Source organism: Vicia villosa, linkage group LG7, assembly GCF_029867415.1.
Source record: "Vicia villosa cultivar HV-30 ecotype Madison, WI linkage group LG7, Vvil1.0, whole genome shotgun sequence".
Classification (NCBI taxonomy): Eukaryota; Viridiplantae; Streptophyta; class Magnoliopsida; order Fabales; family Fabaceae; genus Vicia; species Vicia villosa.
Genome location: NC_081186.1, coordinates 103,740,499 through 103,758,500, shown reverse-complemented (window position 1 = coordinate 103,758,500; position 18,002 = coordinate 103,740,499). Strand labels below are relative to the sequence as shown.

Here is an 18,002-nt window from a genome sequence, read left to right as displayed (position 1 = left end):
GAGTTTTGTTCTTTATATAGAGGATTTCTCTTGTTAGAGGATAGTAAAATTGGTAACATAATAATTGCACAATGAAAAAGATAAGTTGGGTGTACAAATTAATGTGGCTGAGGTAGTTCAACACTCAACTAGTGTTTCCTAGTTAGTTAAAATAAATTGATATAAAGTTATGGTTTAATTTAACCTTTCGTATATGGTTTATTGAATAATTTAAAATAGATGGATTAAATTTTGATTTCTCATATGTTTATAGAAAGGAATAGTTATGCATAAAGAATAGATTTAATTTGCTTTCTTAGGTTTACATAGGTTTGGTATAGTCCCTTCTTTTTTGTGTTCCGTTTTTTCTTTCTTCATGATAACCTCATTAAAAAAAAATTACATGTTCTGTTTTTTCTTTCTTTATTATAACCTCATTAAAAAAAATTACATTTACACAAGTAGTAATTTTAAAGTTGTAATAAATATTAAGATGTACTATTATTCTTATTTTGCTGCTGTGGTCGCACTCCATACACTATACTCAACTACCTCCTTTTTCAGAAAGACAAATCCTCCCATATTTTATATCTAAGCTTCATTCTACAACCTACAATTCAACATATCAAAACTAAATATTATCTCTATTTCTAATTACTCAATTGATTTAATTATTTGATTTATCAATTATATTCTTAATTATCGTATATTATTTTCTATAATTTATATTAAGTTTTTTTTTTAAATATAAAATAAAGTTTCTTTCTTAAAGATCAAAATTTTAAAGCTATATCAATCATCAGCAACTATGTACTCTGCTTGACATTTATAAGATAAAGAAACTTTTGATCTTATAAATTACTATAAGATAAAGTTTCTTATAATAGTATTTTTATATGAATGGGTGCTGGATATATATATATATATATATATATATATATATATATATATATATATATATATATATATATATATATATATATATATATATATATATATATATATATGGAGTGGATTATTTGACATTGATGTCAAATATTAACTTTGACATTAAATCCTTCCTATTTATTATTATTATTAGTCAAATGGTTATGATAAATTCACTTAAAAAACTCATGTTAGTTTTAAAATTCACTTAAAAACTAACTTGAGTTTTCTAAGGAAATTTATCTTAACCATTGGATTAACAACAATAAAATGGTAAGATTTGGTGTAAAAGTTAATGTTTGACACCAGTGTCAAATGATCCCCTCCCATATAGGGATTTGATCAAATGAGACCAGGGTGTCAAACTTAGTAATATTACATTCTTATATAATTTACCTATTCAAACTTAGTAATATTTTTCGTAGAAAAATTTAAGTTAAAGGTACTGTTCGTTGTCGCATGTTTGGTATCGGATTTCAAACTTGTGAATGTCCATTGTCGCGTGATACAAATTTGAAATTTGAAATCCCTTTAAAAATAAAAGTTTCTTATTTAATTTAAAAGTGCTTTCGCTGTTTTTAAAAATTTAGATATGAATTTTCTTAATCAAATATATTTTTTGCTCTTTTGAGTCGTAAACCGTATTTTGTGATTCATGGGCAAGAATACAAAGTCTGTAAGTTAGATATATCTCTGTATGGTCTAAAATAAGCTCCAAAGCAATGACATGAAAAGTTTGATAAATTAAAGATAACGAAAGGGTACAAAAAATGAAAGTGACAAATGTCTTCGCTACAAATCAGAAAATGGCATTTGCATTATCATATGTCTCTATGTAGACGACTTCATCATATTTGCATCAAACCTTTATGTTGTTAATGATGATTAATTATTGTTATGCTACAACTTTGATATAAAAGACCACTGAGAAGCCAATGTGATTCTTGGTATCAAGACTACTAGATCTGAACAAGGAATTTCTTTAGATCAGTCTCATTATGTGGAGAAGATGTTAAAGAAATATAACTACTTTGATTGTAAACCTGATTGTGCATTATATGATGCTAGTGTTAACCTATTTAAGAACGTTGTTGAGATTATTGGAAAAATAGAGTATAACATCATTGGTAGTCATAAGTATGACACTGCTTATACTAGACTCGACATGGCATATGTCATAGGATTGTTGTACATTTATACAACTAAAACGATTAATGAGCATTGAAAAGCTACTGAGAGAGAGTCATGCAATACATTAAGAGGACCATGAATCTCAATTTACATTATCATAGATTTCTAGTTATACTTGAAGGATACAATGATGGATATTTGAACACCTTATCAGATGATTCTAAAGCAACTAGTGGTTATACATTCAGTATAGTTGGAGGAGTTGTATCTTGGAAATCAAAGAAATAAACTATCACGGCTCAGTCAACAACGAAATCGAAAATGATAGCATTATAAATTGCTAGTGAAGAAACAAGTTGGTTAAAAATGCTTGCTAGTTGAGATTACTTTATGGGAAAAATGTATGCTAGTTGTGTTGATCCAATGCGATAGTTCCGCTGCTATTGCAAAAATTGAGATTCATTATTCTTGTTGATGCTAATAGGGTTTAGACCATTATAAACATATCAATACATGGTTTCTCAAACACGATTAAGAAATACACTTGACAGAGCGTAATTCCTCAAACACAAACTCTATAAAGATAAAATGATACACTTTATAGTTCAAAAATCAATATTTTATGTTTTGATACTTTAATATTGGTTTCTATCCCAATTAGAATTTGAATAAAAGAGATAAGTTTCAAAACTTACCTATCATAATTGAGACAACATACAATGATTTTATTATGTCTCTTATTTTGAGTATTGTTGTGAAATTGATGCCAAGAATAAAGTACAATATGTTTATTTTCTTGTAAAAGAAACCCACAAGGGTAGGAAAGAGGGAAGCAAGAAGAACACAATGAAATTGGTTATAAACTGTTATTCTTTACATTCTCTTTGAAACAAGATTATAAGGGTTATAGAATAACAAATAACCTCTCTCACCCTAATTAAGATTTACATTGTGCAATGATGAGAGACTAGTATGCTATTTATAAGAAAGCTAACACACTAAACTAATGGGTGTTTTTTCACACAAACCCATTACACAGGCTAACTTAAACAATTGGGCTTAACAAACAGGCCCAATTTGACATCCTAGCATACTTCGACTTCACTACAGTATAACATATGAACAAAACTTGACGACATGCTAAGATTCTGTCAAAATGTGGAACCAAAAAGCTAACCTTCGACCATACTAGAGTTCGATCCTATATTGTTAGTTCCATAGTTTTAGGATTGACAATAATTTTGCTAAAACATGGTTCTTGACAGATGCTGAACAAGAAGTTATAACATCTTTATCATACTGATACATCAGAGTTTGAGCTTACATTGAAGACAGATGTTCTGACTGATGTTGTAACATGTTGAACCAAAACATAAGTACATGTTGTTTTAAATATTGATAGATTTGAATTACAGATATTCACAGGTCAACAAGATTTAATCTAGAAGAAGTGACTCAAATCTCCAACAGAATAAAAGTTTCTAAAATTGAACATTGAGACAACTTAGAAAACTTGAAGATTTGTTCCAAGATTTAAAAATATTTTCCGTAGAATTGTTGCAGCTCTCAGCTTATGGATCAAGTAATATTTGGGTAAAAAATTTTAAGCCCATGGATTACTGAGTAGTATTTAACGAGAACCCTAGAATTAATGTAATTAAGTCTTTCACAGTTGTAAAATTAGGGGAACGTTAGAAGTATTAGGTTTTTAGTCTCTTGTGTTTTAAGTCACCCAAGTATCTTTTGATACAGTGTGGTAGACTGATTGTTACTTGAGTGTTTGTCAAGTTGTTGTTCTCACTCTTTAAGCTTTTAAGCATAGATTTGAGTATTGTTCTTGATTGGAGCTTTTAAACAAGATCAAGTATTGTTCTTAGTTGAAGCTTTGAAGTAAGACTAAGTATATTGTATTAGAAGTGTAATATTCTTTTTGTCACTTGTTTGTGATTAGTTTTTTCACTAGGATTGTGACTTATTTTGAAACAGTAACTGAGATTGGGAGTGTTTATTTATCACTGAGGTGATTGGAAGAGAGATGTCGATTTCTCATATCTATATGTTGATTTCTAGGTAGAAGTTGCACCGATAGTGATTAAGTGAGAAGTTGTAAAATGAGATTGTGTAGATTTGAATTGATACTACTAATAATGGATTTCCTTCCTGGCTTTATAGCCTTCATATTAGGTGTTGTTGCACTAAACATGGTTAACAATTTATTGTGTTACTTACCATTCTGCATGCTTTTGTGTTTGGTAAATACGTGTTCTGTCAACAGATGATGTCAAGACATTTGTCCTAACATTGTGGTTTGTGTTTAGACATTGGTCTTAACTTGTGATTTTGTTGGTTGGCATTCTATGATTTATCTTTCTGCATAAGTTACAAGTTGATGTTATTATTCTATATCAAGAGCAGATGTCGCATCATCTGTCTTGATATCATGTTCTAATGTTGGAACATCAGTATTAATATATGGTATAAGTGCCAGAATTTCAAATATCTCACAAGTCTCCACCTTGGAACAAACTCTATGATATCAAGGGAACAAACTAGCCATGCAGCTTCTAAACAACCCTGTTGAACCAGTAGGGTTTTCATCTTCAAGCGGACAGATTGAAATCGTTCACTCCAGTGAACTTTTCAATCTCATCTTTTGTTGACGGCATTCTCGTCCACGCTCACCGTACTAATTTGTTGTGAAATCGATGCCAATAACAAAGTATAATAGGTTTATTTTCTTCTAAAGAAAACTCACAAGGGTAGAAAAGAGAGAAGCAAGAAGAACACAATGAAATTGGTTATAAACTATTATTCTTTACTTTCTTTTTGAAACAAGATTACAAATGTTCCAGAATAACAAATAACATCTCTCACCCTAATTAAGATTTATAGTGTGCAATGATGAAAGACTAGTATGTTATTTATAAGAAAACTAACACACTAAACTAATGATTTTTTTCACACAGACTCATTACACCTTAAGAAACAAGTTAACTTAAACAATTGAGCTTAACAAATAGGTTCAATTCGACATGCTAACAATCCTAGCATACTTCGACTTCGACGACATGCTAAAATCCTGTCAAATTGTTGATACCAAAAAACTAACTTTCGACTATATTAGAGTTTGATCCAATATCTCACAAATATCAAACAAATTCATAAAATATACCTAAATAATTATAATTAATATAACATTAAAATTTTAAATAAAAAAACTTTCACTCAAAGAGTGTAATTAACTAGAAACTAACATTTTTTTCTGAAATTGAATTCTAATTAACACTAAATGAAAGATAGCACGTGATCCACGCATTTTCAATTTTCATACACGGGAGCCCATGAAAACGAATGCTTTTGTCGCATTGTCTTTATCATGCATGCTGGAATTTCAATTGCCAGAGTGGTATGGTTCCTTGTTAGTACTATGATTCTTTCTTCATTTGTTGACAACCAACAGGGGTGCTTTTGGAATTTTAAAAAATCAAATCAAATCATTCAAACATTTTCAACAAATAGATGATCCATTCTATAGATTTTTTATTTATTTAAAAAACGCATTCTTAAGTAAAAAGAAATTAAAATAATATTTTTTTAATTAAAAAAAGTTATTGATTTGTAGCTAGAGGTTGAACACTAGAATAAGTGTTTAAACCAATTCAAGTAATGGCTGGAGGAATAGAAAGAGATGTAAACCATCAAATTTAAATTGGGTGGTTAAAATGGATGAGGACTACTGAGGTTCTATGTGACGCAAAGATATCGCTTAAGTTGAAAGAAATTTTTTATTGGACTATGGTAAGACCTGTGATGTTGCACAAGACAAAATGTTAGACTCTTAAAAATCAACACAAGAATAAAGTAACTGTAGCAGAGATGAGAATGTTGCGTTGGATGTGTCGTAAGACTAGAAATGATAAGATTAGAAATGAAAATATTAGAGAGTGTTTGGATAGCATATAATAGAGAAGATGATAGAAAATAGATTTAGGTGGTTTGAGCATGTAGAGAGAAGATCGATAGATTTTGTGATAAAGAGAGTATAATAGATAGAGGAAAATCAAATTATTAGAAGAAGAGGAAGACCAAAAAATTTATAAAAGAGACTATTAAAAAAGATCTCGAATTTAACAATTTGGTTAAAAATATGGTTTTGATTAGAACAGTTTAAAAAAAGTTGATGTATGTAGCTGATCCACTTAGTGGGACAAGACTGTATGGGCGTTTGTTTTAAAGATTCATAAAAGATTTTTAGGAATAAATTATCTGAGAATAAAAATATGTAGATTTACTTTTCAGGTATTTTTCTAAAATTATGTTTTGCATATAATTTGATGTTCGGAAATTACAAATATACATTATATTTTTATAAATAACACAAATTCAAAATATCAAACAACAACAATACTAATATACATAAAAATAGAGAGAGAAAAATGTACCTTAAGTAAGTAAATCAACAACTTCATGCTTATTTTGGATTTCCTTTCAAAAAATATATCCTTTGTACTATATTAAATAGAAAATAATTAAAAAGAAATTAAAATTACACTTTTAAATAAACTGTAAATCAAAAAAAAAATATTTATTTTTACCTTAAAAATTGAAAAGAATAATTTGTACATAAAAAAATTATATATTTTTACCTTGAAAATTGAGGAGAATAATTTGAGAAGTGGACTTGGTGAAGAAGTGGAGAAGAAGAGAGTTAGAGAGTAGGATGGAAGATGAAAATGGAGAGAGTTACAGAAAGATGAAGTTGTAGTTGAAGAATTTATGGTGAATTTTAGCTAGGAGGAGCCCCTGACAAATTGTCAATAAATAAATGCACAGACTGACACAGTGAACATGATGGAATCGCGTGTAGAGATTCTCTTTTTAGTTAGGGGAAGCCCCTGAAAAATTGTCATGTAGTTTTGCGAGGGGGTTAGCCCCTGGAGAATTGTCAAGTATTATGGCACATTTTTTCTTAGCCCTTCGCAATGTAGAATTTTGAATTTTGAAATTACCCTCAATTAATTTGTGAGAAGAGTCCCCACGTCAAAGTACTATTAAATTATTTTTGAGTGCGTTGCGAGTAGGGGTGAAAATAGGTCATGTCGGCCTACAAGAGCCTATAGTCTAGCCTATTTAAGGTCAGGTTAGGTCGGGCCTATTTAATAAAAAAGTCAGGCTTAGGTTTTTTTAAATGCCTATTTAATTAAATAGGTCTGACTTAGGCTATTAAAAAAACCTATGAAGCCTTATTGATCGATCTATACTTTCATATATATATATATATATATATATATATATATATATATATATATATATATATATATATATATATATATATATATATATATATATATATATATATATATATATATATATATATATATTAAAAATAGCCTAAATATGATGATCTATATATGTATATATATTAGAAAAAAGGCTAAATAAGTTAGCCTATATATGCATATATATTAGAAAAAATTGCTAAATATGTCGGCCTATATAAGCCTATATAGGCCGACCTATAAGGCTTCTTAAGTAATATGGATTAATTGAAAAGCTTAATGAGAAACAGACTTTTAAATCGGCTTTCAGGTCAGGCCAGACTTTTAAAAAGGACAGACCAGACAGAAAAAAAAAACATCTAGCTAGTAGGTCATAGGCCAGACTCATGCCTTGTAAGTTTATCATAGGTCAGACTCGGACCTTTTAAAGCTTAGCCTAGCCTATTTTCACCCCTAGATGCGAGGAGTTGATCACATAGAAACGTAATAAATTCAATGAGGAGTATATTCCCTGACAAAAATCCTGGCTAAATAAAGTTTTTCTTGTAGTGGTAGTTCTATTTTTTTTAAAAAAATATGTGAAATTTAAAGAAAATGAACATTCCACATTATTTTCATGGAAATAAAACCATAAAAATTATAGAAATTAGAGAAGTTATTTCATTCTAAGAAATTTTTATTTTTAAAAATAATTTTTTCAGCCTTGTAACAATCATGAGAATAATTATTTTGAAAATTTCTTTATCAACCCCATGTCTTTTTGGTCACCTCTGGTGAAAAACCCAAACTACCCCTAACTTCGGAAATGCATTTTCGAAATGCAAGAAAAAGGTGTTATCGGAGATGCATCTCCGAAAGCGCCTTTTTTTTTGAAAAAATTGTCTTATTTCGGAAGTTCATTTCCGAAAACAGCATTTCGGAAGTTCATTTCCGAAATACTGCGCATTTTGCAGATTAAGCAAAACAGCCCCCTCCCCCTAATCATTTACCCTAATCTTCTTCCAAACTCAACCCCAAGAGATTTTTGTGCAAACCAGTTCCAAGCTACCTCAAAGGCTCCATCTACTTGCTCTATTACATTCAAAAGTCCTCCAATCTATTCAATCGGTAAGCATTTTGATTTTAAGATCTATGATTAAAATGTATATTAGAGTGTTTACAAATAGCAAAAAATGCATTAGGTTAGGTTTATACTGATATTTAGGATGTTTAGAATGTGTAGACATAGGTTTGATGTTTGATTTAGGGGTTTGCCATGGAAGTTGCAGAAAATTTCCTCGCAGGGGTGTTTCGGAAGTTCATTTCCGAAAACACCTCCATCCCAGTTTCGGAAATGAACTTCCGAATTATATCAGAAGTTCAATTTTTTTAGTTTTTTTCTTTTGTCTCGCATATTAATTGATTTCGATTGTTTACAGGAACATGTTAGGCAACCAACCAGCACGCATTAGACAGGGTAGGGAGACCCAGACTGCGTCGGCTAGACGCGAGCGGGCGGCGGCGCAGCTGGCGTCGACACAGGGACGAGGGCAGGGCCGGGGACGACGTGTGCGAGTTCCCGTGGGCGAGGGAGAGGGTACATCTGCTTCAGGATCTAGGAGTCGGCTGGCTCGGGTATCTTCTTCCCGCCAGCGAGAGGAGGAGGAGGAGGTGGCGGCAGTGCCCAACCACGAGCCGGAGGGGGTACCGGATGTTGACCCTCCAGCCGGGGAGGAGGATGAGCAGGAGGACAGCTATCCGGGAGGGCCCTTTGACACTTCCGTGTTGATTCACTACCACGATCACGTCGCTCGGCGTATCTGGGAGGGAGAGGTATTTTTTATAATTTAACCGTTTATTTGTGGCTTATTTAATATATGTCGCTTATTTGTTTTTTTTTGTAACAGGAGAGAGAGCCGTTGAAAATGGTGAACCACGCCCGGAAGATTTTCAGTCTGTTTAACCCAGCAGCTGAGTGGTTTAACGACCATGTGCGAGGTTCAGGGCTTAGCGGGCTCTGCATGACGGGGTACACCACCATCAGCACCGGCATGCAGGGGGCATTTGTGAAGCGCTGGCACAAGGAGACGTCCTCTTTCCACTTGCCGGTTGGGGAGATGACGGTCACCTTGCATGACGTGCAGTGTCTTCTCCACCTGCCGATTAGGGGGCCACTGTTGCACCACTCCCGGATCCAGAGGGTCGAGGCCATTGAGTGGATGACGCTCTATTTGGGCATGGAGCACGAGGTTGCTCACTTTGAGTGCGTCACGACATCTGGGCCTCATGTCCGGTTCACCACACTGAGCTGCTATTTTGAGCACCACCTGGACGCGGCGGCCGAGGCTGAGGAGGCGGGTGACGAGCTATTCACACACTATCACCGCGGCTGCACTCTCCGGTGTTGGTACATGCATGTGGTAGGCGCTGCATGCTTTGTGGACAAGAGTGCAAGGTACGTCGACGTGACCTACCTCCGATACTTCATGGACCTGGATACCGTTCACCAGTGGAACTGGGGGGCAGCTACTCTGGCAAACCTCTACCAGAAGCTGAATGAGGCCTCCAACTGGAGGACGAGGCAGTTGGTCGGATCCTGCACACTACTTACGGTACGTTTTATTTTAATACATTATCGTATTTATTTATTTATTTATGTTTCGTATTTATTTTTAATACATTATCGTGTTTCTGTTTCAGAGTTGGATCATCTCCTACTTCTCCCGCATCCACGGCTTTCACATCGATCTTGCGTACATGGACGCCATGCCCAGGGCCGCCAGATACGTTCTCCAGAGGGGGAACGATGCAATGGGGCCATACCGTGGATACCTGGACCGCACGATGCACGACGACGTCACCTGGAGGCCGTTCAGCGACTACGCTCAGATTGTCCACTTTGACGGCATTGCTCTATATTCAGGCTGGCTGGCATGCGGGACTACCATCATGGTCCGGTATCTCCCTGAGCGGTGCATGCGTCAGTTCGGATTCGTGCAGCGGATACCCAGATCACCCTTTAAGGCTGCTCCCGACACAGTGACCCGAGTGCAGCTCACTGCCATATGGGAGGACTGGCAGCATCATGTGGTACCGCAGGAGTACCGTCTCACTCGGGTCACACAGGACTGGCACAGTGAGGAGGGATACGTCACATGGTTCTATCGGGTGTCACATCCTCTGCTGAGACCCGACGTTCCCGGCGCTCCTAGGCCAGCACACGAGGAGATCCTGGAGAACCAGCAGGCCGAGGATGACCACGCCATTGATCTCATGCCGATCTGCCAGCGGATAGAGATGCTTGGGCGGGACGCATTGGATCGAGGTGTCGTTCAGCAGAGCGGTCCAGAGGCTGTGGCCGTGATGGAGATGATCGTCACTGATGCGGGCCGTGCGGCGGCATACAGGCGGCAGAGGAGGTCCTAGGGAGAGAGGGTTAGGCACACCCAGTAGTGGTCGGGTTTATTTATTTTTTGTTTTCGGATTGTATCTTTAGCACATTATTATTATTATTTGGATTCAGATCGGTTGTATATATTACTTTTTTTTATCATATTAGTATTTTCACCTTTATATGTCGTTTATTTTATTTCCCGGTTTCTTTTAATTAAAAATACGAAACTGTCAAGAAAAACATAAAAAAAAATCTCTGTTTCTGCATAATTCGGAAGTGCATTTCCGAAACCCCTCAAAATCTGAACAAAGGTGTTTTCGGAAGTTCATCTCCGAACACACCCCCCATGAGGTGTTTTCGGAGATGCACTTCCGAATTGTGGAAATTTTTTTAAAAAAATCAAAGCTTCGGAAGTTCATTTCCGAAGCAGGGGTAATTTGGGTTTTTCGCTTGGGGTGACCCCCATAGGGAGGTGGCTAAAGAAATTTATTTTCATTATTTTTCACCCATGTATTTCAGAAAATATAATTTATAGATTTAAAACAAATGACCATTTACTGTTGAAAAACAAATGCAAAAAGATATATAAATTGAGCTGCTTAGTCACTCAATAAAAAATAGGGTTAAGTAAGTTTTTGGTCCCTATAAATATTGCAGTTTCATTTTTAGTCCCTCCTAGGTTTTGGCAACAGTTTTAGCTGGTTTTGACAACGGTTTTTTTTGTAAAAACCGTTGCCTAATGGCAGAGAGAGACTAAAAATGAAACTGCAATATTTATAGGGACCAAAAACTTATTTAACCCTAAAAAATATCACCTCATATTGAAAAAAAATGTAAAAATATCTCAATTTTAAAGTTTTTTCAATATATATGCTAGAAAAACGGACATAAAGTTTTACTTTTTATATTTTATACCAATTTATCTATAGTTTTTTTACGGATTTCTTTCAATATCATTATGAATTTATGGAAATAAATATGTAGAAAGTTGAAACTATTTAGAAAGATCCTTAGAAAATTTAAAAAATAATTAAAAAAATGTCCACACAATTTTATTAGCCAAAGAAATTATTAGTTTTTTCTTTTTGCATGAAAAGTGATTATTAAAGACTAAGACAATTATAAGGAGAGCATCAAGAGTATCAGAAATATACTAGACAAAACATAGAAACTAGTTTTATTAGAGGAAACAGACAGTAGCTAGCTTGAAATGGATGTTACATGATAGGAATGTTTCATATAGAACAAAAGATGATTAATCCACTAATCAACTAGCTAATTATTTAAAGCTTAATTAACTAAGCAAGGTAGTAGAGTGGATCTGGGAGCTTGAAAGTTCTAGCACCAGTGTTGGTTCCAAGAATATCACTCCATTGATCACCAATGTTTCCAATGATTCTGTATCCTTCTTCCTCAAGCTTCTTCCTCTCAGCTGATTTGTATGTAACTGCTGTCTTACCTTGATATATCGATTTATCCCTACATCCAAAAATTAGCATGTAATTAATATATATGAAAACTTTAAGGATCTATATGAAGAATAATTAATGAATATTCAGAAAACTTACTTCAAGATTAGTTTTTCAAAAGTGTGGTAGCCAGCAAGTTTCAAGTTCTTCTCTGTTATATCCCTTTGCCTCAATAGTCTTCCTGTTAAGAACACAATCTTCACACCACGAGCCAACAATTTGTTGTATAATTTCAGTGTCTCTGGTAGTGCTGGTGCTTCTCCAAGGCTAACCCATTCATTGAACGAAGTTACATTGGCTGGTTCAATCCTATCAATTCATATTATATATTTTTTTGTCAAATGAAAACAATATTGTCTGAAAATATTTTGAGCAAAAAATATTTATTAACCCTAATATTTTGTATTTTGTCGCTAAATCCTAGAGTATATATATAAAAAAAATTAGCATACCCAAATCCATGTTTGGCATAATATGGAAGATTAGAGAGTGCAGTTTCATCAATGTCAAAGACCCAAACATCTTTTCCATCTCTATTTAGATTAAGAGTCTTAAGATAGAAAAAACCTTCACGGTTAACAGTTTTAGAGTCAGCTCTATATTGGTCACCTAGTACATAGTTACCAACATATTCTTCACATTCTAGTGGAACAGTTTTCCAGTTAATAACATTGTGTGCTTCAACACCAAGTCTCCAGCTAGCACATGACACTTCTGGAATGTATTGTCCACCTGAGCCAGTTTTCATTCGGAGTGGGAAAATGTTGAAGTCTGAACCATGTTCATGGTTTGCAACATCACCATGACATGTTGCTAAGAAAGTAACAAAACAGAAAAGGAGAATGTGATCCTTCATCATTCTTGTGAGTGGTTTTGTAACTTAATGTGTTTATGGTTGTGAGGATTTTATGTTCTTTATATAGAGGATTTCTCTAGTTAGAGGATAACAAAATTGGTTACATAATAAGTGTACTGTGAAAAAGATAAGTTCTATGTACAAACTAACTATTATTATATGTGGTTGAGATTTCTAACTTATATGTGTTAAATTGTAATTCATAGTGTCGAATAATGTGTGTCGAACTAGATTTGATTTAATTAGATTTGATTAGTTCTAAAGTAGATATTTTGAGCTTTTATAGTTTTGGATTTTTGGATTAGAAAAAAAGCTAACCTAAATCTATAAATAGAAGGAGTAACCCTTATTTTAGCAATCAAATTGTATTCACAGAATTTGCAGTTACAAGTAATCAAATTGTGGACAGAGAAAAACGCTGCAGAAAATCATTCTCTTTCGTTCTTTCATATTTTTTTCATTGTCATTGTGTGGTAGTAACAATCTTGTTCATTAAGATTGATAGAAATTCATCATGGATATTGGTGGATTTCTAACATCTGGTATCAAGAGCTTCGGTTGATCGGTTCAAGGGAAGAAGAAGAAGAAGAAAATCACGATGACGGTGAATTATGAGAATGGAAATTATCCAACAAGTCTACCAATTCTGAAAATAGATAACTATGAGAATTGGTGCAAACAAATGAAGGTCTTATTCAGGTGTCAAGGTCTTTGGGATCTTGTAATAGATGGAGTAGAACCGTTTGGAGAAGATGCTTCAAAAAAAGAATAGAATGCACACATAGAATCGGAGAAGAAAAGTTATAAAGCACTCATCATAATTCATCAATGTCTGAGTCCAGACAACTTCGAAAAGGTTAGTGATTCCAAATCTGCAAAAGAAGCTTGGGAGATTCTTGAAAAGTCTTTTGGAGGCGATGAGAAGGTGGAAGAGGTGAGGTTACAAACTCACAAAAGAATGTATGAATTGCTTCAGATGGAAAATAGCAAAAGCATAATTGATTTCTTCGCTAGGGCTACAAAACTAGTGAATCAAGTCAAGATATGTGGAGAAGCGATAACAACAAGAGCTGCTGTTTCGAAGATCTTGAGGTCTTTGGCCCCTAAGTTCGACTACGTAGTGGTAGCCATAGAAGAGTTGAAGTATTTGTCGAAGTTAACAAAAGAAGAGCTTCAAGGGACGCTTGAGTCTCATGAACAACGAATGACTGAAAGAGTTGCAGGCAAGTCGAAGAGTAATGTGGCTTTGCAGGCTCAGCCAGCAAATAAAATGAAAGGCAAAGCAAGTTGGAATGGAACTAATGGTAAAGGTGGCTACAACAATTCGATTGGTCGAAGTCAACAAGAAGGAAGTTGTTCGAATTAGAAAAATCCCTCATACCATAGCAACCAAAGAGGTGGTGCTTCAGGTAGAGGAATAAGTGGTGGTCAAAAGTCTGACAAGAGTCACATTCAGTGTTTCAATTGTCAGAAGTATGTTCACTATTCTACAGTTTGTCCAGAAAGCATAAGAATAAAGAAAGTGATGCAAAGTTTGCAAAACAAGAAGAAGAAGTAGAAGAAGAAGAAGAAGAAGAAGAAGAAGAAGAGATGTTGATGATGGTCACAACAAAAAATGAAGATAAATTCAAGGACCAATGGTACTTGGATTCAGGATGTACATCACTCATGTCTGGAAGGAAATATTGGTTTGTCAACATTAAGCCCTCAATGAAGAACATGGTAAAATTTGCTAATGACAATACTCTAGCAGCTGAAGGTAATGGTGATGTTATGATTACGAAGAAAGATGGAAAAAGTTCAGTAATTTCCAATGTGTTGTACACACCAAGCATGAAGAGAAATCTGCTCAGCATTGGGCAGTTGATCGAAAAGAACTACAAGATGTCGATCAAAGACAAGATGATGAGAATGGTTAACGCAAGTGGGAGGTTAATCTTGAAGGCTCCTATGCCCCATAATAGAACCTTCAATATTGAACTGAATGTGATGGAGCACGAGTACCTTGCAACTACAGTTAGCAAAGATGAATGGATATGGCACTATCGACTAAGCCATCTCAAATTCAATGACATCAGAGAGTTGAAAAGAGGAAATATGGTTTCAGGGGTACCAGAGATTGACATTCCAAGAGAAGTGTGTGAGGAATGTGTGCAAGCGAAGAAACACAAGAACAACTTAAGCAAGGATGCAGGAATCAAGTCGAAGGCAATCCTTGAAGTCATATACTCTGATGTATGTGATCCAATCCAGGTGGATTCGAATGGAGGTAACAAATACTTTGTTACATTCATAGATTATTTTAGTCAAAAACTATGGACTTACCTGACCAAGAAAAAAATAAAGTGATCGAGGTATTTGCCAAGTTTAAATCTGTGGTCGAAGGACAAAGTCGGCGAAAGCTCAAAGTTATAAGGACTGATGGTGGTGGAGAATATGTGTCAAAAGACTTCGACATATTATGTGAGAAAGAAGGGATTATGCATGAGGTGGTGTCACCCTACACTCTGCAGCATAATGGAACTGCAGAAAGGAATAATCGAATCATCATGAATATGGTGAGAAGTATGTTGAAAGACAAGAATTTACCTACAGAGTTTTTGGTGAAGTTGTGTCGACGGCAACATACATTTTGAATAGATGTTCGAAGAAGAAGCTAGAAGGAATTACTCCCGAAGAATGTTGGTCTGGTAATCCTAGCTTGAGTCATCTGAAGGTATTTGGATCTATAGCACATAGACATGTTCCATATCAGTAGAAAAGAAAACTTGATGACAAGTCGAGTCATATGATCCTAATAGGATATCGACTGGAGGTTACAAGTTGTTTGACCCAGTGAATAAGCAAGTAGTGATCAGCAGGGACATAATCATATATGAGCTTAAAGAATAAGATTGGACTGAGAATGTCAAGAAGGATTCAGTGAGAATCTTTTGTGAAGAACCAGCCACTAAAGTAGAAATAGAAGAAGTTTGACAAGAAGAAGTCCGAGGTAATGCAGGCCCAAGCAGACCTCAGGGAATAAGACACATACCTTTGTTATACGAGCCCTGACTTAGCATACAATGTAGGTATGTTAAGTAGATTCAAGCAGAAGCCAAAGGTATCACACCTAGCAGCGGCGAAGAGGATATTGAGGCATCTAAAAGGAATGCTCTACTATGGATTTTTATTTCCTACAAGTGATAAAGGAAAAGAGTGCAAGTTAGTAGGGGTACACTGATTCAAGTTGGTGTAGTGATGCTGAGGATCGAAAATCCACAACTGGATATGTGTTTATGCTAGGTGGTGCACCAGTTGCTTGGAGTTTGAGAAAGGAACCAGTGGTGGCATTATCATCATGTGAAGCATAGTACATAGTTGCTTTTCTTTGTTCATGTCAAGCAGCATGGATGGTGAACTTGGTCGGAGAGATAAAAGGTAAAGATCATGGAGCAACTACCATGAAAATCGACAGCATGTCAGCTATCAACCTTGTAAAAAACCTGATAGCACATGATCAAAGCAAGCACATCGAAATGAGGTTCCATTATCTTCGAGAGCATGTAGTAGATGGGAAGATGAACTTGGAACACTGCAGAACTGAGAATCAGAGTGCAGATATCATGACGAAGGGACTACTGGTCGAAATATTCAGAAGGCTAAGAGCTATGATGAATGTAAATAGCTTAGACACAATGAATTAGGTGGTATATTAAATTGTAATTCATAGTGTCGAATAATGTGTGTGTCGAACTAGATTTGATTTAGTTACGCACATATTTGATTAGATTTGATTTAGTTCCAAAATAGGTATTTTGAGATTTTGGCTTAGAGAGCAATCTAAACTATATCTATAAATAGAGGGAGTAACCCTTATTTTAATAATCATATTTTATTCACAGAATTTGCAATTGCAAGTGAATAAGAAGTTTTCCACAGTTTGGGTGCAGAGAGAAACTCTACATAAAATCATTCTCTTTCTTTCTTTTATATTTTTCCATTGTCATTGTGTGGTAGAAATTCATCATAGATATTGGTGGATTTCCAACGGCATGTGCTAGTATTTTGAAAGGCAGTGCAATTCCAACAATATAGGACATTCAGTAATTTGAATATTAGTTTGATGTGCTAGTAATTTGAATATATATATATATATATATATATATATATATATATATATATATATATATATATATATATATATATATATATATATATATATATATATATATATATATATATATATATATATATATAGGGGACGACTCAAGTAAGAACACTGGGTTATTATGAGAAATGAGAACAACGAATCACGACCATTGAATTTTGATTTTGTTGATTTTAATGGACTGGATTAGTTTCTTTGACATTAAATATATGGAGTGGATTATTTGACATTGATGTCAAATATTAACTTTGACATTAAATCCTTCCTATTTATTATTATTAATCAAATGGTTAAGATAAATTCACTTTAAAAAACTCATGTTAGTTTTAAAATTCACTTAAAAACTAACTTGAGTTTTCTAAGGAAATTTATCTTAACCATTGGATTAACAACAATAAAATGGTAAGATTTGGTGTAAAAGTTAATGTTTGACACCAGTGTCAAATGATCCCCTCCCATATAGGGATATGATCAAATGAGACCAGGGTGTCAAACTTAGTAATATTACATTCTTATATAATTTACCTATTCAAACTTAGTAATATTTTTCGCAGAAAAATTTAAGTTAAAGGTACTGTTCGTTGTCGCATGTTTGGTATCGGATTTCAAACTTGTAAATCTCCGTTGTCGCGTGATACAAATTTGAAATTTGAAATCCCTTTAAAAATAAAAGTTTCTTATTTAATTTAAAAGTGCTTTCGCTGTTTTTAAAAATTTAGATATGAATTTTCTTAATCATATTTTTTGCTCTTTTGAGTCGTAAACCGTATTTTGTGATTCATGGGCAAGAATACAAAGTCTGTAAGTTAGATATATCTCTGTATGGTCTAAAATAAGC

General features: G+C 34.2%; 1 protein-coding gene across 1 annotated transcript; it reads right to left on the bottom strand.

The window, feature by feature from the left end:
• Positions 1-11,840: 11,840 nt before the first annotated feature.
• Positions 11,841-13,066, bottom strand: LOC131616327 (stem 28 kDa glycoprotein-like). Its single transcript, XM_058887628.1, has 3 exons — positions 12,611-13,066; positions 12,258-12,467; positions 11,841-12,168 (listed from the first exon to the last, which is right to left on the bottom strand). Exons 1-3 carry the CDS (start codon positions 13,015-13,017, stop codon positions 11,988-11,990), a joined length of 798 nt encoding a protein of 265 aa, XP_058743611.1. The 5' UTR covers positions 13,018-13,066; the 3' UTR covers positions 11,841-11,987.
• Between the last annotated feature and the right edge of the window lie 4,936 nt (positions 13,067-18,002).

Excerpts from the sequence above, each read along its gene's own strand:
- LOC131616327 (XM_058887628.1), bottom strand. The coding sequence starts at position 13,017 with ATGATGAAGGATCACATTCTCCTTTTCTGTTTTGTTACTTTCTTAGCA. Across the intron at positions 12,468-12,610 it reads TATGCCAAACATGGATTTGG|GATTGAACCAGCCAATGTAA; the intron begins GTATGCTAATTT and ends ATGAATTGATAG. Across the intron at positions 12,169-12,257 it reads TTTGAAAAACTAATCTTGAA|GGATAAATCGATATATCAAG; the intron begins GTAAGTTTTCTG and ends TTTTGGATGTAG.